The sequence below is a fragment of the Bombina bombina genome, chromosome 5, assembly GCF_027579735.1.
Source record: "Bombina bombina isolate aBomBom1 chromosome 5, aBomBom1.pri, whole genome shotgun sequence".
NCBI classification, from domain to species: domain Eukaryota; kingdom Metazoa; phylum Chordata; class Amphibia; order Anura; family Bombinatoridae; genus Bombina; species Bombina bombina.
In genome coordinates this window covers 986,434,382-986,457,770 of record NC_069503.1, presented here as the reverse complement: position 1 = coordinate 986,457,770, position 23,389 = coordinate 986,434,382, and the positions used below count along the sequence as shown (strand labels likewise).

General features: G+C 36.3%; 1 protein-coding gene across 1 annotated transcript in view; it reads left to right on the top strand.

Moving 5' to 3' along the window:
• Positions 1–23,389, top strand: part of CDH17 (cadherin 17) — a 182,832-nt gene that overhangs the window by 70,112 nt on the left and 89,331 nt on the right. The window contains exons 6-7 of the mRNA XM_053715204.1: positions 156–314; positions 21,024–21,214. Of these exons, the coding sequence (XP_053571179.1) occupies positions 156–314; positions 21,024–21,214 (350 nt within the window). The remainder of the gene's footprint in view (positions 1–155; positions 315–21,023; positions 21,215–23,389) is intronic.

The window sequence follows — 23,389 nt, the reverse complement described above, 5'->3', positions numbered from 1 at the left end:
CACAAAACAAGAAATATGAAGTTTGATTTCCATGCTCCTTTAAAATGTATATTTGTGTTATTAATAACATTTAGTTAGTGTCACATTATATTAGTTGTCTGCATCAACACAATAGCAATTTTTATAATTAGTTATATCTTTTCTAACCAAAACAGGAAAACCGTTTCTCACAGTCTATGCCACGGACCCAGATGATCCGGACACCCCAAATGCCCAGTTATCATTTAGTATACTGCGCCAAATTCCTCAGCCAGATACATTTATGGTTTTCCAGATTAATAACAAGACAGGAGCGATCTCCACCACTCTTAACGGTACGTACAAAACATTCAATGAAAACTAGCGAAGCAGGTGCAGATCCAAGGATTAATGCACAGGTCAGATAACAGCTGTCTGTACTGCTTGACTTTGAAAAGGGAATATTTCACTGATAAAAAAGTGGGTGTAGAAAGATTAGTGATCCTCTTATTGTCTATCAATAAAAACACTTGATCTAGGAGCAAATATATTTCTGCAGAAATTAACTGATAATGTGTTCATAATAATAGTGTTTAATCAAGAATCTGAGTGTATTGCATGATATCCAACGGTAAGAAGACTTGTAGGTCAGCTCAGCTGTATGCAATTATAGCAATGATTAGGATACCTGGGATATTTCAGAATGAGCTGATCTTGTTGAGACTCAAAATAAATATATTTATATATATATATATATATATATATATATATATATATATATATATATATATATATATATATATATATATATATATATATTAAAGGGATAATAAACCCAATTTTTTTCTTTAATGATTCAGATAGAGCATGCAATTTTAAGCAACTTTCTAATTTACTCCTATTATCAATTTTTCTTTCTCTTGCTATCTTTATGTAAAGCTTAGGAGCAGGCCCATTGCAGGCCCTATTTTTATAGGGCTAATAGATTAGGTGTAATTGTTTTTATTTTTGATAATTTTGTTTATTTTTTTGTAAGCTTAGTGTTTATTATTTTTTGTGATTTTATTGTTTATTATTTTTGTTAAACTAATTTTTTGTGGGATTTGTTTTTTGTTGTTGTAATTTAGATTATTTAATTTTTTTCGTATTGTTAGGTTTTTTTTAAAATTGTAATTTAAATATTTTAATTGGTAGTATTTTTTATTTTATTAGAATAGTAAGGTTAGGTTAATTTATAGTTTAATGTTAGGTTTATATCAATTTCACAGGTAAGTTTTTATTTATTTAAATAGAGTTATATTGTAATTTTAATTTAAAGTTGGGGGGGTGTTAGGTTTAGGGGTTAATAGTGTAATTTAGTGTTTTGCAATGTGGGGGGCCGGAGGTTTAGGGGTTAATATGTTTATTTAGTGGCGGAAATGTGGGAGGCCAGAGGTTTAGGGGTTAATAACTTTATTTAGTGGCGGCGATGTTGGGGAGCGGCAGATTAGGGGTTAATAGTTTTATTATAGTGGCGGCGATGTCAGGGTGCGGGGGAATAGGGGTTAATAACTTTAATTAGTGACGGCGATGTCGGGGAGCGGCGGAATAGGGGTTAATAATTTTTATTAGTAGCGGCTTGTCGGGGGCGGCAGATTAGGGGTTTAATAGCTTTATTTAGGTGTCGGCAATGGCAGGGGCAGCAGATTAGGGGTGTTTAGACTTGCGTTACGGAGATCACCATTCCGCACTTCAGGTGTTAGTTTTTTTCTAACACTCTCTCCCCATTGATATCTATGGAGGATAGCGTGCACGAGCACGTATTCTCAGCCCTTGGCTTTTGTGCGGTATGGAGCCAACATATCGCACGCACAAGGAGGCTTTTCAGAAACTCGAAATTGCAGTGCTATGAGGGGTGAAATAACGCAACTTTTGTTGTGTTCGTTTCGCACCTTGTTTAGCGCAAAACTCGTAATCTAGGTGATAAACATTAACATAATTAAAGATGTTTCTGAGGTTGTTGCTGTTGTAATGATTGTTTTTTCCACTTTGAAAGTATTTGTCAAGAATAATTATTTTGATCTATCAGTATTTAAAACTTTTTTGGAGTCTAGCAACAATTGGTTCTGTATAAGATACTAATTATGCTTGTTAAGAGATGGTAGATTAATTAATTTAATCACAATATAGAATAACTGCCAAAAACATGAAGCCAAAAAAGCTAGAATCAATCAATGCCACCAATTGTTTGGCAAGATTCTGTCTAATGCAAAAAATTCAGTGCCAGCTGTACAGAAAACAAGATCTGCAGGATTAACATAAATGTCAACAGTGGAATAAACAGCGTACATGACATGAGTGATATTAATGTAAAATGGGCTAAGCAGTGTTAGGGGCAGACAGACAGTAACAGGCTTCCAAATTTATGTGTGTACACATGTTTATTTAAAGAGACATCAACATCTATGCAGGAAAAGGAAGTGCTTAAAAGCAAAAGTCCTTATCTAATATACATGCTTTTCTGTATAATGGGTCTATTTACAGTATATGTATACATTATTTTATAGTGTGCATTCACCAATGAATAGACAGGTATCTGAATTAGTGCCATTGAACAAGAAAGAGTAGAAAGGTACGGCATGCTGTAAGTAAGTAATAGGGGAAATACACAAAGTGAATGCTCTTTCTTCTTAAAGGGACAGTATACACTAATTTTCATATAACTGCATGTAATAGACACTACTTATACTATAAAGAAGAATATGCACAGATACTGATATAAAAATCCAGTATAAAACCTTTTAAAAAATGTATTTAAAAGCTCATAATTTAGCACTGTTGATGAGGTTAGGCTGGGACACCCAGTGAAAGCAGGGAAAGCAGACACTCCCAGGAGCAAGCAGGAATCTGTAGACATCAGTATACAGCTAAAACTTTGGGGTTTGGTTAGGAGTCTGAAAGTTAGCACAATGTTATTTAAAAATAAGCAAACTCAAAGTGTCCATTTATAGAGCTGTATCCCTTGTGTGGTAACAGGCCCGTCTCCTTCCCATCAGCTCCGGCCTCAAGCCGAAAGATCCAGAGACTTTAATTTATGCTCCTTAAAAGATGCATCAATTAATCTTTTCTGATATAAAATTAGATTAATCTAAACTGGTCATTCTAAATATGTGGGGGCATCTTAATATACAGTTGTAATAACAGGTTGCTCTGTGATTCTTTGGTATGTTGTTTAGACCAGTACATATGCACTATATTCTCCACTCTATGAAATAAACAAACAGTAGCGTTTACCCTTACAGGTAAGTAAATATGGTTCTAGTTTTGCGTATAGCAAAGCATCTAAAACATTTTTAGCAAAAAGGTAGGTCTGTACTCCACACCTTGGTGAGGAATCCTTCAGTATTTATCTTATATATAGATTAGAATATAATTGAATTGGATTATAATAGCCCAAATTAATAGCTAATAAGCAGAAGACAATCTGCTACCAGACAATATATAATAAAGAATATAAAATACAAAATATGAAAACTTTCACCAACAAGCTAATATTTAAAACCTATAGAGAAGAGCAACAAGTTCTTAATGTAATATAAATTCAGCTACTGCTTATCATCGACAGTTTGAGTCCTAAGTTCCTTTATCCCCATATCTTAGCTGCCGAAAAGTGTGGACTATGGAGCGAATCTGACATTCTCGTGGTATGCCTTTTATATACGAGACCCAGGACGGTGAAAGTCTCAACAGAGTAATAGAGTTCAAGGTTTATAGTTACTATTTACATGGAACCATATATTTACATTATATTAAGCATGTTGTGAAGCAAAAGATCTTAAAGCTTGCCCCTTATGCTTTGATTTGTTTTATGACGAGATGGCCCAATTATCCGAAAGTGCTGTTTACTGAATTTAATTTTTGCAACCGGGTACCCCATATTGTTATGCTTTAGAGGGCTAGGTGCTATAGATGTCTTGCTGCATATATCCTCCAATGCTGTCATACTAACTTTCCACTAGTAAATATGTCCATGCTGTGAGTAAAGTGAGATATAATGAAGTTGTGTCTATCTGCAGCTCTTGCATTGATATCTACCAACCTAGCATCTAACACACTTTTTAGAACAATGCATCTGTTTGTTTTTTGTTTTTCTTTCTCTTTTTTTAAAATTTTCTATCTACTCATGTTGATTTTGTTTGCTTTATGAAAAGTAGAAGAGAGGTCCTTCATCTGGGGTCTAAAAGTGGCCCCATCATATCCATGTTTACCTGCTACATACTATGGTTCCCGCAACTTTATGTGGTCCAATATCATATCCATGTTTACCTACTACATACTATGCTTCCCGCAACTTTATGTGGTCCAATATCATATCCATGTTTACCTACTACATACTATGCTTCCCACAACTTTATGTGGTCCAATATCATATCCATGTTTACCTGCTACATACTATGCTTCCCGCAACTTTATGTGGTCCAATATCATATCCATGTTTACCTACTACATACTATGCTTCCCACAACTTTATGTGGTCCAATATCATATCCATGTTTACCTACTACATACTATGCTTCCCGCAACTTTATGTGGTCCAATATCATATCCATGTTTACCTACTACATACTATGCTTCCCGCAACTTTATGTGGTCCAAGAGTAGCCGCTTAACATATCCAGTGGGTATATAGTCTAAGTGGCACATATTGTTCATATTGATAGTGTAGTTTGTCATTTAATTACACAGTGCATTTAACTGACTTGTTTTAATAGCCTACTCTGTTATAACTTGTTTCTTTATATGGTGTATTGACAACTACTGTTTGTTTGCCTTGAAAAGAACCTCAATAAAAATAAAATAAAAAATGTTAAGATAAAATTGCATACAACTGGTATATGGCAGTAATTCTCACTGGCTGAGAAAGAAGACTCTCTGTTTACAGTGTGCAACTCCCTAGAATAAAACATAAATGTATATTTTTACCATAAAAAAGACTTGGCAACTAACACTTTTCAGATAACAATGTATTACATGTATGACTTCCTAGTGTGAAAATTCAGAAGGCTCATCTTGTAACTGGAGCCAAGTTTGTACGTTTGAATATATCATAATAAAGTTCTTTTAAAAAAAAAAAAAATAAGCAAACTATACATTTTTACAAAAACACCCCCAGGTGGACTATATAAATGGATCATCTACAAAACATCTATGCAAACAAAATCTAGTATACAATGTCCCTTTAACAATAAATAAGGATGAACATTTTTGCCTAAATCTGTTACACTTAAAGAATTTCCTTTTCATAACAAAGTTAATTGTTCCTAGTTGATAACAAGGAGTATGTGCAAGAACTATTAGTTATTATGATGCTTGCCGCTAGTAAGTTTTCATTACATCCATTTCAGGAATAATATTCATTCTTTAATTTATTTATTTATTTTTATTCACTGCTTGGATTTTCATATTGAGCAATTGTGTGCAGCCGGCCCCTTTAAGAAGCAGATGTTGCTTAATTTGTCACAGGTAGCCACATTCATTCATTTAGAGATAGCTATCACATTGAAAACAAGTAGCTAGTACAGGACAGACCCTATGTCTAAGAAATGTTTATGAGTACAGTTCCAGAGAAGCCACATATTTTACCCACAACAAGACAATACAATGAAAGATAGTATTGAGGAGAAGCTGAAATACTTTCTGATGGTCAGACTGAAGAATGGTGAAGCAGACCAGAATCATACCCAGACAGTGGTGCAGAGAGGTATCAGTTACACAAGACAGGAACAAAGTCAGAACCAGGCAGAAGTCAGCAACAGCAAAGTAAGGTCATTAACGAATTAGGATCCAGAAGAGTAGGAACTAGCAGAGAGTCAGTTGAAAAAAGTGCACCTTCTTCACCTTTCTTGACATAGAGTGATTGATTAATGGAATAAACTTCCACTATAACAAGTAATGACAAATACTGTGGGGGAATTGTTGAGCCTATGGTCCTTATCTGCCATCAAAATCTATGTTCCACCTTCTGAAACAAGATCTACAAAGTGGTGCAAAAGAATGACACACATGCTATTCAATGGTAAAAAAAGCACAAAGCCTGCATCGGTGTGATGCCAATCAGAAAGGTGCAGACAACTGCTATATAAAGTGTGTTAGCATAACAATATTTGTCTATATTGTATTACGAGTGGTGCGCTAACAGCTATGCACGAGCAAAAAGGGGCTGATCATTTCTGTTTGCATGGGTCTAGTATAGCGTTCTTATTACAAGTTGAAAGTAAATGCGATTGCTTGAGAGCAATTGAAGTTATCGCTTGTTGGGATAGCGCGTCCTCAGAGCCCTGGTTAACTTTATTGTGAAACAGAAAAGTGTCAGAAAACACAATACAAATACATTACAAAGCACAGTTACATTGATAATAACACCATCTAATAAAAAATATTACAAAAAAATATTCCAGAAAAAAGTTATAAGGGCTCAAAGATATGAGGTCTCAGGTGTTAGAAAAAGGCAGACAAAGGGCATTAATATAGAGATACATAAATATATATCAAATTGTGCTGCAATTGAGAAGATGAATAATCAGCTTGTATTGTACAGTTGATTCTACTTGTGCTCCATTTCACGTTGAGTTTGCAAGATTAAAAGGGTCAGAATACACCAATTTCCATATAACCGCATGTAATAGACACTACTATAAAGAATAATATGCACAGATACTGATATAAAAATCCAGTATAAAATCATTAAAAAACTTACTTAGAAGCTTCCAGTTTAGCTCTGTTTAAAAGGTTACTGGAACACCCACTGCAAGTGGGAAATAGCAGACACCCCCCCCCTGCCGCTTCCTTTGCATATGAAAAGACCCTTTACACAAATAGGAGCAAAACTTTGGGACTTGGTTAGGAGTCTGAAAATCAGAGCAATGCTATTTAAAAAATAAGCAAAACTATCCATTTAAAAACAAAAAAAAAACTGTATGGGCTATATAAATGGATCATCTACAAAACATTTATGCACAGAAAAATCTAGTGTGTAATGTCCCTTAAAGAGAGACATTTGTTACTTTATTCCAGTACTTATATTGGGAATTCTTATGTTGCTGCTGTGTACGTCTAAGATCTAAAATGACTTCTAAAAACTCCCAGGCCAGATAAACCTAACAAAGGACTGTCTACTTCAAATGTTAATATGAATAACTTTTTCAAAGTATTAGAGACATCTGCCTCAGAACCTCCACTGCCTCAGGATCCCAGAATACTATTCCTATCTAGCAAGACAAGTCTTTTACAAAAGCAGACCTGCGCTCTTTACCTATTAAGGCTGATTTTACTTAATTTCTTACACATGTGGGACAACTTTTAAAAGATCTTGGTGAGAGAGTTATATGGAAGAAAACATGGATAATATAAATTCTGAAACAGATAAACATTACCACTCCCTCCAAGTTCATGATATTTTAATACAACAACAGCAACTACAAGTTGGAAATCTAGACAATAGAGGAAGGAGGCAAAAGAACCGTGGCCGGACTTTTAGCCGACGGACACTTGGCCGACGGACACTTGGCCGACGGACATTTGGCCGAAACACAAGTGGCTGTCACATAACAGTCCGGCCACGAGATAGATTTGATAGATAGATACATAGATTAGATAGATAGATCAATAGATGCAATAGATACATTTGATAGATACGATAGATAGATTTGATAGATAAATAGATAGATTTGATAGATAGATAGTTTCCCAGACAGAGAATTACAAAACGTGCGGCCTGGGACCCATGGTAAGGTTCCCAGAGGCAGTTGCGGCGCCCGAGGCTCTGATTAGAACAGAGCACTCTGGAACGTATCTGCCTTCGGCCGAAATCGGAACATTCTTTAGCTTTCTGTCTGTCAGCCAAATGTCCGTCGGCCAAATATCCGTCTGCCAAATGTCCTTCTGCCAAATGTCTTTCTGCATTTTGTCAGAGCACCCAAAATATCAGAATGCGTGGTATTCTGGAAGATGTACAGCCAAACTAACTCCCTCAAAACTTGCAACAATTGTTCCAGGCTATTTTGCAAACTGAGGAATCTAACAACCTACCTATTGATAAGGCGCACATGGCACTCTGTCTCAAGCCTCTGGACGACAAACCACCAAGAGACATTATTTTAGAATTTGAAAGTTTCAAGGACAAAGAGAGAGTTATGACAGCTGCTGTGAAGACCTAACAGATTACACATGGGAAAAATATTTGCCATCTAGAGCCCATAACTCTAAACAAATGTAGAGAAGCAAAAGCGAAATTCTTAAAAACCCATATAGAAGATCTAAAGTTTCCATATACATGGGGTTTTCCTTTCTGTATTATGGTTCTCAGAGGGAAATAAGTTCTCATATATAGAAAACCAGAAGATTTGGAACCTTTTTGTAAGCAGCGCAACATCGCTCTGTCTCCTCTACCTCCTCAACCATCTTCTCCCCCTGGGACAAATCTCCTCGCTCTTCCCTGAAACCTCAGAGATTGGAGTGGACTAAGGTAACTAGAAAGCGTACCAGAGCAATCCTTAATCCTACTACCACTGATCCTGCTCCTTCAAGATCTGAAGTGACTTAATATGATACCCTTCCTTGGCACTATATTTGCCAGTATGAGTATATTTTCTTATCCTCTTAAGTTAAATTATATTCTGGTCAGTTTTGAATAGGTTGTCATTATTATGTAAATTTCATATACTTTTATCATAATTTTGAAGAGAACCCAGACTCTAATTTTCCTCTTGAATCACAATTCCCCCCATTTCATGTTTTCATCTTGCTATTATAGATCGCAGGTTGACACCCAAAGAGCTCCTTTCCCTAGCTTGTTTTCCCTACTATTTTTTTTCTTTGTCCCACTGCTGGATACAGGGAATGATGTGCCTCCAACACAAGTGGTCTTGCCATAGGTAACAATGACTTCTTTATTTTTTAGAAAGCGATTACTTGACTCGATTTAGGCATCTCTCTAGACAAGAAAGAGTGGAGGAAAGTTTTCACTAACAGATGTAAATCTTATACATCACCCGGTATTATTGAGATGAACTTTAAAATATTGCTTCAATGGTACCTCACGCCATTAAGAATCAATATAATTTATCCCTAAATCTCTTCCTTTTTGGAGACGATTCAACACTAATGGTACAATGTCGCACATGTGGTGGCATTGCCAATAAATAACCCCATTTTGTAAATCCTTGGAACGAGCTCCAAATAAAAGCCCTAAATGTAGTAAAATGAGGTCCTCTCTCCTACTGATAGGTTTATAGAGTTAGATTACTGTTAACTCAAATATGGAAATCTGATCAGACTCCAACCCAAGAGATGCGGTTACACCAAACCGATAACCTATTACAACTGGTAAAATGTATTTTCTTCAGGCGAAATAAACTCATCCTATTTGCTATCAAATTTTATTGGGAATCAATGCAACACTGCCTTTCACTGTCATGAGCTACCATGTTGTGGGTGCACCCAATTTATCAGAACCTCCCCTAATCCACCCCTTTTCCCCTCCCTCCTTTTTTTCACCTCCTTTCCTTAATCCTTGCAGTCACAATATTGATTAGGCTACATCTTTCAACTGAGCCCGCTCAAATCTAAATTATTATTGTTTTATCACTGTTTTAGCTTTATTGTTCTGTATGTTACTTTATGCTCTGTTATATACATCCACTGGAAATCAGCTATGTGAAATTCTCAGCCACTGACTAACCACAAAGAGGAAATAGTTGTCTCTTCTTTCTGTCTTTGACACGTAATGTATCTGGACTATCCCAGAAGTTTCAGGTCCGCCTGAAACTTAAGTTGAACTCATCCGCCACCAGATCAAATACAATCGGAATGATTGACATCCCCTGGCCGCGAATGTGCAGGGGCCGGCAATGCACAAGCATTTCACCAGAAATGCTTGTGCAATGTTAAATGCCGACAGCGTATGCTGTCGGCATTTAGCGATGTCGGGCGGACATGATACGCTACTGCCCGCAAGTTAATAAATCTACCCCATAGTCTCTATCTTATACAGCTTCTGAACCTCCATACAAATACAATCTTCTCCTCTCTGTACCACTGCTCTGTGAGCTATTAGAAGTTACTTGACTAATGGAAACTGTCTTATTTAGCCAATAGATATCACTGGTTTAATATGGACTGCTGTATGAGACCTGTTGTTTGTTATTAATGTGATTAGCAATCTGTAATGGATGCTTATTTGAATAATCCATTTTAAAGCAATCAAAAAGAAAGATTAAAGGGAGACAAAATACATAATATTTTCATGATTAAGATAGAGAATACAATTTTAAACAACTTTCCAATTTACTTCTATTATCTAATTTGCTTTAATCTCTTGGCATCCTTTGTTGAAGAAACAGCAATGCATATGGATGAACCAATAACATGAGGCATATATGTTCAGCTACCAATCAGCAGCTTCTGAGCCTACATACAAATGCTTTTTAGCAAATGATACCAAGTGAACAAAACAAATTAGATAATCTCTAAATCTTAAAAAATGGGTTTCATTCCCTTTAAATAATAAAAACATTATCGCCTAGATTTAGAGTTCTGCGTTAGCCGTCCAAACCAGTGTTAAGGGCTCCTAACGCTGGTTTTGGCCGCCCGCTGGTATTTAGAGTCAGTCAGGAAAGGGTCTAACGCTCACTTTCCAGCCGCGACTTTTCCATACCGCAGATCCCCTTATGCCAATTGCGTATCCTATCTTTTCAATGGGATCTTTCTAATGCTGGTATTTAAAGTCTTGGCTGAAGTGATTGTTAGAACTCTAACGACAAAACTCCAGCCGCAGAAAAAAGTCAGGAGTTAAGAGCTTTCTGGGCTAACGCCGGTTCATAAAGCTCTTAACTACTGTGCTCTAAAGTACACTAACACCCATAAACTACCTATGTACCCCTAAACCGAGGTCCCCCCACATTGCCGCCACTATAATAAAAAAATTTTAACCCCTAATCTGCTGACCACACACCGCCGCAACCTACATTATCCCTATGTACCCCTAATCTGCTGCCCCTAACATCGCCGACACCTACATAATATTTATTAACCCCTAATCTGCCCCCCCCAACGTCGCCGCTACCTACCTACACTTATTAACCCCTAATCTGCCGACCGGACCTCGCCGCAACTATAATAAATGTACTAACCCCTAAACCGCCTCACTCCTGCCTCAAAAACCCTATAATAAATAGTATTAACCCCTAATCTGCCCTCCCTAACATCGCCGCCACCTAACTTCAAGTGTTAACCCCTAATCTGCCGACCGGATCTCACCGCTACTATAATAAATGTATTAACCCCTAAAGCTAAGTCTAACCCTAACACCCCCCTAAGTTAAATATAATTTAAATCTAACAAAAAAATTAAATCTTATTAAAAAAATTAATCCTATTTAAAGCTAAATACTTACCTGTAAAATAAACCCTAATATAGCTACAATATAACGAATAATTATATTGTATCTATTTTAGGATTTATATTTATTTTACAGGCAACTTTGTATTTATTTTAACTAGGTACAATAGCTATTAAATAGTTATTTACTATTTAATAGCTACCTAGTTAAAATAATTACAAAATTACCTGTAAAAAAATCCTAACCTAAGTTACAATTAAACCTAACACTACACTTTCAATAAATTAATTAAATAAACTACCTACAATTATCTACAATTAAATCAACTAAACTAAATTACAAAAAAAAGAAACACTAAATTACCAAAAATATAAAAAAGATTACAAGAATTTTAAACTAATTACACCTACTCTAAGCCCCCTAAAAAAATAACAAAGCCCCCCAAAATAAAAAAATGCCCTACCCTATTCTAAAATAAAAAGTAAACAGCTCTTTTGCCTTACCAGCCCTTAAAAGGGCCTTTTGCGGGGCATGCCCCAAAGTAAACAGCTCTTTTGCATTTTAAAAAAACATACAATACGCCCCCCCAACATTACAACCCACCACCCACATACCCCTAATCTAACCCAAACCCTCCTTAAATAAACCTAACACTAAGCCCCTGAAGATCTCCCTACCTTATCTTCACCACGCCAGGTATCACCGATCCGTCCAGAAGAGGGTCCGAAGTCTTCATCCTATCTGGCAAGAAGAGGTCCAGAAGAGGGCCCGAAGTCTTCATCCTATCCGGCAAGAAGAGGACATCCGGACCGGCAGACATCTTCATCCAGGCGGCGTCTTCTATCTTCATCCATCCGGCGCGGAGTGGGACCATCTTCAGCAGCCGACGCGGATCCATCCTCTTCTTCCGGCGACTCCCGACGAATGAATCAGCCAATCAGATTTTTCCTACCTTAATTCTGATTGGCTGATAGAATCCTATCAGCCAATTGGAATTCGAGGGACGCCATCTTGAATGACGTCCCTTAAAGGAAGCTTCATTCGTCGGGAGTCGCCGGAAGAAGAGGATGGATCTGCGTCGGCTGCTTCAAGATGGTCCCGCTCCGCGCCGGATGGATGAAGATAGAAGACGCCGCCTGGATGAAGATATCTGCTGGTCCGGATGTCCTCTTCTTGCCGGATAGGATGAAGACTTCGGACCCTGTTCTGGACCTCTTCTTGCCGGATAGGAAGAAGACTTCGGACTCTCTTCTGGGCGGATCGGTGATACCCGGCGTGGTGAAGATAAGGTAGGGAGATCTTCAGGGGCTTAGTGTTAGGTTTATTTAAGGGGGGTTTGGGTTAGATTAGGGGTATGTGGGTGGTGGGTTGTAATGTTGGGGGGGGGTATTGTATGTTTTTTTAAAATGCAAAAGAGCTGCTTACTTTGGGGTATGCCCCGCAAAAGGCCCTTTTAAGGGCTGGTAAGGCAAAAGAGCTGTTTACTTTTTATTTTAGGATAGGGTAGGGCATTTTTTTATTTTGGGGGGCTTTGTTATTTTTTTAGGGGCTTAGAGTAGGTGTAATTAGTTTAAAATTCTTGTAATCTTTTTTTATTTTTTGTAATTTAGTGTTTGTTTTTTGTAATTTAGTTTAGTTGATTTAATTGTAGATAATTGTCGGTAGTTTATTTAATTAATTTATTGATAGTGTAGTTTTAGGTTTAATTGTAACTTAAGTTAGGATTTATTTTACAGGTAATTTTGTAATTTTTTTAACTAGGTAGCTATTAAATAGTAAATAACTATTTAATAGCTATTGTACCTAGTTAAAATAAATACAAAGTTGCCTGTAAAATAAATATAAATCCTAAAATAGCTACAATATAATTATTCGTTATATTGTAGCTATATTAGGGTTTATTTTACAGGTAAGTATTTAGTTTTAAATAATTACACATAGTTAATAAGATTTAATTTATTTTGTTAGATTAAAATTATATTTAATTTAGGGGGGTGTTAGGGTTAGGGTTAGACTTAGCTTTAGGGGTTAATGCATTTATTAGAGTAGCGGTGAGGTCCGGTCTGCAGATTAGGGGTTAATACTTGAAGTTAGGTGTCGGCGATGTTAGGGAGGGCAGATTAGGGGTTAATACTATTTTTTATAGGCTTTTTGAGGTGGGAGTGAGGCGGTTTAGGGGTTAATACATTTATTATAGTGGCGGCGAGGTCCGGTCGGCAGATTAGGGGTTAATAAGTGTAGGTAAGGTAGCAGCGACATTGGGGGGGGGCAGATTAGGGGTTAATAATTATAATATAGGGGTCGTCGATGTTAGGGGCAGCAGATTAGGGGTACATAGCTATAATGTAGGTTGCGGCGGTGTATGGAGCGGCAGATTAGGGGTTAATAATAAAATGCAGGGGTCAGCGATAGCGGGGGGCGGCAGATTAGGGGTTAATAAGTGTAAGGTTAGGGGTGTAGACTCGGGGTACATGTTAGGGTGTTAGGTGCAGACTTAGGAAGTGTTTCCCCATAGGAAACAATGGGGCTGCGTTAGGAGCTGAACGCTGCTTTTTTGCAGGTGTTAGGTTTTTTTCCAGCTAAAACTGCCCCATTGTTTCCTATGGGGGAATCGTGCACTAGCACGTTTTTTAAGCTGGCCGCGTCCGTAAGCAACGCTGGTATTGAGAGTTAAAGTGGCGGCAAATATGCCAGTACTCTACGTTTTTGGAGCCTAACGCAGCCCTTCAGAGAACTCTAAATACCAGCGTTGTTTAAAAGGTGCGGGGGGGGGGGAACACGCGTAGCTAACGCACCCCTTTGGCCGCAAAACTCTAAATCTAGCCGTATAATTGTTAGCCTGAGTGCTCTCTTTGTGGTCACTCTGATGTGTTTAATTTTTTGCCACACCCTCTCTTCATATTAGGTAGTGGTCCACAGAACTGGCAATGCATTTATTTTGTACTAGGCGATAAACCTACCCAGAGGACAGTTTATTTAAATTATTGAAAAAAATAAACTTAATCTAATACCCCTATATAAATACCCCACAAAATAAAAACACCCCCTAATCTAACAATACTAATAGCCCTTAAAAGGCATTGCCCTAAGTTAAACAGTTCTTCTAACTAAAAAAATTGCAAAGTACCCCCTAAAAGTAACCCCCCCACTCACACAACTCCCCAAAATAAAAAAACCTAAGTCTAAAAAACCTAAGCTACCCATTACCCCTAAAGGGACATTTGTATGGGCATTGTCCTTAAAAGGACAATCAGCTTTTTTGCTGCCCATTTAAAAAAAAAAATCCCTAATCTAAAAAAAACAAACCAAAAAAAACAAACAAACATAAGTTTAATCCCCGAAATAGGTACTCACGGTTCTTGAAGTTTGGTGGTGAAGGTCTTATTCCAGGAGGCGACATCTTAATCCAGCACGGGGACATCTTCTATCTTCATCCGGAGGGAATGCTGCACGGAGCAGAGGTGACCATGGAGCAGGCCCGGCGATCGCGGAGCAGGACCGGCGATTGCGGAGCAGGACCGGTGGTCGCGGAGCAGGACCGGCATGGAGGATACTCTTCATGCGGTTGCCGCCACATACTGAAGATTGAATGCAAGGTACCCAAGACAAAGTTTTTTAGACTTAGGTTTTTATTTTGTGTGTGTGTGAGGGTGTGGGGGGGTTACTTTTAGGGGGTAATTAGTACTTTATTTAGGTTAAAGGAGCTGATCGCTTTAGGGCAATGCCCTACGAAAGGTCCTTTTAAGGGCTATTGGTAGTTTATTGTTAGTGGGTTTTTTTTTAGATTAGGGCTTTTTTATTTTAATGTGCAGCAAAAGAGCTGATTGCTCTTTTGGAATGTGAAATATTGAAATTTTCATGTCGGACTAGCACACATGAGAATATGGGATCGGGTTTGCACGTGAGTAGGGTTAGCGCGCGATCGAAAACAGTTTACTTTCAACTCATAATATCAGCGCAATCCGACGAGCGCAAAAAGTGAACTTCTAGTGGAGTTAACACTCGAGTGGGATCGTTAATTAGTACTCATCTTGTAGTCTGGCCTAATATATATAATAAAAAAATTCCCATAAAGAAACACCCCAAAACATCCTTACAAATAAATTATATAAATAAATATTTAAATAAATCTTGAATATCTAATATATTTACATTATTTAATTAATATTTCTTTTTCATATACAGTATTTCATTTGATTAACATTTGTTGATAACATTTTATCATAATATGCCTGTCTGCATTTTTATTTTCCGGGTTACATTTAATAAATTGGATGTTTGCAAAATGGAAAAGATTAAGGTCAGCAAGGGATAATTGCTGTATTTTCTTGCTTAGTCCTAAAATATTAGTGTTTATGTGCGTCAGCATGATCATTTTGAATCCAGTGCATCACAGAGCTTGTGTTTTGAATAAAAAGGAACTTCTATCTATTGGTTTATTCATAACAAAGTACAAAGGATCAAACTTATGCACAGTTTATTCAATTTGTTAAAAATGTGTATCTTCAACCATCTACATAAATGTCTGTTGTATTGCAACATCTTATTAATGACATTGGGGCAAATTTAACAAGCAGCGAATTCCCATAATTAACAAATGCATTATAAAAGACAATGCAATATAACTTAGAAAAAAAATCTACTACTCATTTGAAGTTTGGACTGACAAATTTCAAAGTTATGTTAAGATTATTTCCACTCCTTTTGCATCATGTGACAGCCATCAGGCAATCACAAATGCATATACGTATATTCTGTGACTTCTTGCACATGCTCAGTAGGAGCTGGTGACTCAAAAAGTGTAAATATAAAAGGACTCTGCACATTTTGTTAATGGAAGTAAATTGGATGGTTGTTTAAAATGGCATGCTCTATCTGAATCATTAAAGTTTAATTGTGACTTGAGTGTCCCTTTAAATGCATAAATAAAATCCATAAACATTATAAAAGAGGATCACACTGAAGTTTGTCATTTTAAAATTTAATTTCTTCATTGTTATACACATTGAAGCGATTGTGAACATTTCTTCTGAATTAAATTAAAATTTAAGACCAAATGTGATAAAACTTTATAAACGTCTGTCTTTGGCAGCCAAGGAGTTAACATAAGTTATTGCTTTCTAAATTTATTTTCCTTAGGTTATTTTATTAGTACAAGTTCATAGGCTAGATCCAATGCAACTTACAATAATGGAATCTAGTGACACCAGGATTCTCATAGAGATTTAATTTTAGAAGCCTGACCATGCTCACACTAGTGTTATGTTGTGATAAAGAGCTGTATGCTCAATAATTAAAATTGGCTATTGACCATCCAGCAGGGGGTTTCCGACCACAACTTATATAACACTGGTACTGATACTATAGAAGTTTCCATATTGTAGCACATTAACTCAAAACACCACTGACCTGATCATGTAAATGGTAATGCACTTAAATAATATACCTTTTTTATCAGCAGCACCAGCAGATTCAGAATTTACAACTTTTATATTTATATTTTATTGCAGATGAGAAGGCTGCAAACATTTTTTAAGAGATATATATATTTTTGTTATGATTTTTGTAAATAACATTCACCGAGATTACGAGTTTAGCGCTCGTGTTTTAACGCTGAAAAAATGACTATTTCAGCATTAAAACAGCAATGCAGCCATTACGAGTAGGGATGGGCGAATGTTTCGCAACATTCGAAAAACGGCACGAATTTTAACACATTCATTCGTTCGAATCGAATTTTGAATGTTTACAAAACATTCTAACATTCGATTTTCGAATATTCGGTTTCGAATTTTACGATTACATTCGAAAATATTCAAATTCGAAAAATTCGAATTTAGATTGTGATAGTATTTCTAATGCTTTTTCTTTAAATGTAATATTCAAATTATGCAATATTCGAATTCGAAAAATTTGAATTTAGATTGTAATAGTATTTCAAATGCTTTTTCTTTAAATGTAATATTCGAATTATGCAATATTCGAATTCGAAAAATTCGAATTTAGATTGTAATAGTATTTCTAATGCTTTTTCTTTAAATGTAATATTCGAATTATGCAATATTCGAATTCGAAAAATTCGAATTTAGATTGTAATAGTATTTCTAATGCTTTTTCTTTAAATGTAATATTCGAATTATGCAATATTCGAATTCGAAAAATTTGAATTTAGATTGTAATAGTATTTCTAATGCTTTTTCTTTAAATGTAATATTCGAATTATGCAATACGTGTATTCGAATTCGAAAAATTTGAATTCAGATTGTAATAGTATTTCTAATGCTTTTTCTTTAAATGTAATATTCGAATTATGCAATACGTGTATTCGAATTTGAAAAATTCGAATTTAGATTGTAATAGTATTTCTAATGCTTTTAAATGTAATATTCGAATTATGCAATATTCGAATTCGAAAAATTCGAATTTATATTCAAATTCGAAAAATTCGAATTTATATTCGAAAACTGTAAATAACATTCGATTTTCGAATTTTTAAGAATATTCGTTCTTATCGACATTCGAATTTAGAATTCGAATTTCGGTAATAACATTCGTTCTACATTCGAAATTAGAAAATTTGCACATTCGCCCATCCCTAATTACGAGTCTTGTCGGTATAGCTGTACCGCAAGCCTTTTAGCCTGTAACACAACGTCAGTCCGGCACTTGAAAAAAATATGTTTTTTCATGGGATTCCCATAGCGCTGCCTCTACGAGTTTTGCGGTGAGGCTAAAAACTTGCGTTATACCCTATACCGACAAGATCCGTTACGCAATCTGAAAGCAGTAGTTATGAGTTTTACGCAACAAAACTGTTACACAAAACTCATAACTAAAGTGTTACAAAGTAAACTAACACCCATAAACTACCTATTAACCCCTAATCAGCTGCTCCCGACATCGCCGCCACTAATACAATTTATTAACCCCGATTCCGCCGCTCCCCGACATCGTCGCCACTATACTAAAGTTATTATCCCCTACTCCCCCGCACTCCAACATCGCCCACACTATAATAAAGATATTAACCCCTATTACTCTGCTCCCCGACATCGCCGCCACTAAATAAAGTTATTAACCCCTAAACCTCTGGCCTCCCACATCACTACCACTAAATAAACCTATGAACCCCTAAACCGCCAGCCCCCCACATCGCAAAAACTAAATTAAACTATTAACCCTTAAACCTAACAACCCACTAACTTTAAATAAAAACTTAAAATAAATAAAAACTTACCTTGGAAATGAAAAAACCTAAGTTTAAACTATAAATTAACCTAACCTAACTATTAGACTAAAATTAAAACAACTACAAATTAAATTAATTAAATTACTCATTAAAAAAAACTAACTATACTAAAAAAATTAAAGCTACAATTACAAGAAATAATAAATACTAAATTACAAAAACTAAAAAAATACTAAAGTACAAAAAATAACAAACACTAAATTATAAAAAAACACACGAAATTATCCAAAATAAAAACAATTACACCTAATAGCCCTATAAAAATAAAGAAGCCCCCCAAAATAAAAACACCCCCTAGCCTACAATAAACTACCAATAGCCCTTAAAATGGCCTTTAGTGGGGCATTGCCCTAATGAAATCAGCTCTTTTTTCTGTAAAAAAAAAATACAAAGACCCCCCAACAGTAAATCCCACCACCCAACCAACCCCCCAAAATAAAAAAACCTAACTCTAAAAAAAACCTGATCTACCCATTGCCCTTAAAAGGGCATTTGTATGGGCATTGCCCTTAAAAGGGCATTCAGCTCTTTTACTTCCCTTAAAAGGGCATTCAGCTATTTAAGATTGCCCAATAGCCCTAATCTAAAAAAGAAAACCCACCCCAAAAAACCTTAAAAAACCTAACACTAACTCCTCTTTAGGTACTCACAGTTAAAGCTAAAGTCCAGCTTGAATGATCTTCATCCCAGCGACTCCATCTTCATCCAGGCGGATCCATCTTCATCTATCGAGGGACCAGCATCTTCTTCATCCCTGCGGAGGCGGAGCGGTCGATGCGCGGAGGCGGAGGTCCAAGGCGGAGCTCCATCGATCCGACATGGAGGTCCTCTTCATTTTTTTCTAACACTCTCTCCCCATGTCTATGGGGAAAGCGTGCACGAGCATGTCAAAGCAGTGCTTGTATTTTGTGTGGTATGGAGCTCATCGCAACCATATCACACGCACAAGGCGGCTTTTTCAAAACTTGTAATGGCAGCGCTATAGAGGGTGAAATAACGCAACTTTTGTTGCGTTCAATTCGCAACCTCTATAGCGCAAAACTTGTAATCTAGGTGATTGAAAATAGCCAGGTGACCATTTTTGATACTGTGATCACCTTACTAAATTGTTATTGGATTTAAAGTTGCATGAGGGGTCTATACTGGCTTCTGGGTGCGAGAATGGAAATAAAAGTTATTTTTTGCCAGGTGAATTGTTTAGAGAGGGTTTACCAATATGTAAAATATAAAAAAATAGATTTTCAAGACAGATAAGAATAATAGGCCCAAAATGTCTGACTAAAAATGTCCTAAAAGTATTACTTATTTAGTCCGTAGAATTATGATAGCCTTATGCTTATCCCAGGCATTCGTCCCTCACAGTTTTTGTCATTACCACCTCTAATGAAGTTTATTCCATGAATTAATCTCCCTTTCTGTGAAGAAGTTATATTACAAGTTACTCCTGAACCTACTACTGAACCTACTACTGAACCTACTACTGAACCTACTACTCTTCAACTTGAGATCAAGACATCTTGTTCTGAAATTGCTCTTTTTGTAAACAGTACTTACAGCCTCAGTTTTAGAAAGTCCCTTCTGGATATGACCTCCAGAACTGAGGGGTAAATAATTTTTATCATTTATTTGTATAGCGCCGCCAAATTCCGTAGCGCTGGATTAAGTGTGTGTGTGTGGTGTTCCTAGTGGGAAGTAGCATAGGTGATTACAATTAATGGGATGTTATCAATGGAGGATATTCAGAGATAAGGGGGTTGCAATGGGGTAAAATTTAAGAAAGTAGTGGTAGGGGGTTAAAATAAGGTTTAACTATAGTTGAAGTAATTGTGTCAGACATCACATCTGTGTAGGGAGGGACATTAGGGGCAGCACATTTAGGTTTATTTGCTGGGCAGCATCATGTATATTATAGGGAGGTCATGGTTAGGGTTAAATAGGGCTGGGTCTTCAGGCAGTAGAATAGGAGAGAGGATCTTTCATTAGGGTTAAATTGTCACAAGGAGTTAGCTTTTTTTGGTCAACCTCTTTGTGTTTTGTCTACCTATAAACAGTTGAATGACAGATAAGAGCGGTTGTTTGACTGCTTTCAGGAATTGCTGCAAAAACAATTGTATCCAAGTGTGCTCTTGATATAAATGCAAAACATGTAACTCATGTGTGTGGTCTCTGTCTTTAAGTGATTTGTTGGCAATTAAACTTGCATTCCATAGAAGCAATTGAAACACACACTTTCAAGAACACTCAAGCCAAAATATTTTCTCGTAATTGTGACAATAATGTATTTTCATGCTACATATATGTTCTTATGAAAATATATAAACCATGCTTGGCTAGTTAGCTAAAAATGTAATCATTTGATAGAAGATCAATTTGATAATGTTAGTACTGACAGTTGCAATGCAGCGTACTTATGATTTTATACTTATCTTTTTATTTCAGGAAGTGTAATTTTGGACGTAACAAAGTTGAACCGGTATGAACTGGTTGTCGAGGTGTCTGATTTGGCAGAACATTCCTTTAGTGATACAGTAAAGGTGGTCATCACAGTAAAAGAAAACCTTTGGAAAGCACCTCCACCAGTATCAATAGCAGAAAATACAAATGAAGGTCTTCCGATAAAAATTACTGAGGTATGGTTGGTTTAAAATGTCTTCAAAATACAAAGGCGCAATTTAACATGCTGCAAATGCAGGAGTTTCCGAGCGAGCCTTAACAAAAATTAAGAAGAAGCGGTCGTAAGATTGCTGCTCCTAAACGGGTGGCGGACTGCAATCATCCTGATCGGATACGATTGGCTTGATTGACACCCCCTGCTAGCGGCCGATTGGCTGACAATCTGCAGGGGGCGGCATTGCACAAGCATTTCACCAGAAATAGACATAACTTTGTCAGAAAAAAAATCTACTACTCATTTCAAGTTCAGACTAAGTGCTATTGAATTTTTTTTTACTATGCATTTTTTGATTATGCAAATCTACTGTATTTACTGGTCCTTTAAAGGGACATGAAACCCAAAATGTTTCTTTCATGATTCGGATAGATGATGCAATTTTAAACAACTTTCTAATTTACTTATATTATTTAACCCCTTAATGACCACAATGTACCCTGTATGTCACTGGTCGTTAAGTGTTTTTTCAGGACATAATAGCACAAGTCTAGCAAGAACACGCTATTAATGCCCTCCCTCCAGAAGGCTTTGTGGAATAGAGCAGTCTCAACGCTGGTGGCAAGACTGCGCTATAAAACAATTAAGTCCCAAAAAAAGGCCAGCGACATACAGGGTACGTCGCTGGTCCTTAAGGGGTTAATTTGCTTTCTTCTCTTGTTATCATTCGCTGAAAGATTTATCTAGGCAAGCTCAGGAGCAGCAAAGAACCTAGGTTCTCGCTGCTGATTGGTGGCTGCATATATATATACTGATTGTCATTGGCTCACTCATGTGTTCAGTTAGAAACCAGTAGTGCATTGCTTCTCCTTCAATAAATGATACAAAGAGAATGAAACACATTAGATAATAGAATTAAATTAGAAAGTTGTTAAAAATTGGTTTCTCTATCTGAATCATGAAATAATGTTTTGGGGTTTCATGTCCCTTTAAGTAACATATCTTTCATTTAAAGGGAAATCCTTTTCCAAACATTGCATTCTTTAATGATTTTTACATTATTGCTCCTAGCTTACAATGGGCGTGCTATTAAAGCAACATAAAACCCCACATTTTTCTTTCATGATTCAGATAGATTATACTTTTTTAAACAACATTCAAATTTTCTTCTGTTATCAATTTTGCTTCACCCTCTTGGTATCTTTTATTGAAGAAGCAGCAATGCACTCCTGGGAGCTAGTGGAAAAAAATTGTAAGCCAATGAAAATGGGCATACAAGTTCAGCCACCAATAAGCAGCTAGCTCCACGCTCCTGAGCCTAGATATGCTTTTCAACTAAGGATACCAAGAGAAAGAAGCAAATTATATATATATTATATATTATATATATATATACACACACAGTTATGGAGAGAGAGAGAGAGAGAGAGAGAGAGAGAGAGACAGAGAGAGAAAGAGAAAGAGAAGGAAAGAGAGAGAAGGAAAGAGAGAGAGAGAGAGAGAGAGAGAGAGAGAGGGAGAGAGAGAGAGAGAGAGATAGAGAGAGAGAGAGAAAGAGAGAGAGAGAATCCCTTTTTTTCTGGTCTGTCTAGATTTATTAATGAACTACACAATGAGTTATTTTCTCTATATTTAGTGCCTAGTGGAGTATTTTAAACTTACTTTTTACCTCCCCCTAATTTTAAGTGTGTGTGTGTGGTGTGTCTATCTATCTATCTATCTATCTATCTATCTATCGATGTATATGTATGTATGTATGTATGTATGTATGTGTATGTGTATGTGTGTGAGTGTGTGTGTGTGTTTGTTTATATGTTTAAATATGAAATATGTATGTATATACACAGGGGTGGAAACATACTACTATGGTTTACTAGTCAGGGTTTAAAAGCCACTAGCCCAAGGGAAAAAGTTACTAGTCCACTTAATGTTAAAGATAGGAAAAAGTCAAATTTCTAAGTCACTCGCTGCAATTTCTAAGTCATCCAGTGGATCACTAGAAATTTCAAGCCCTGTATATACATATACAACTATATATATATACACACACAAATATATTCATATATACATACACCAATAAACATATTTAGACATATATGTGTACAATATAGCCCTTTACATTCAAATACCTTGTCATATACCATATACCTTTTAACCCTTATATAAAAAAAAATATTTATATGAATATGTTTTATCA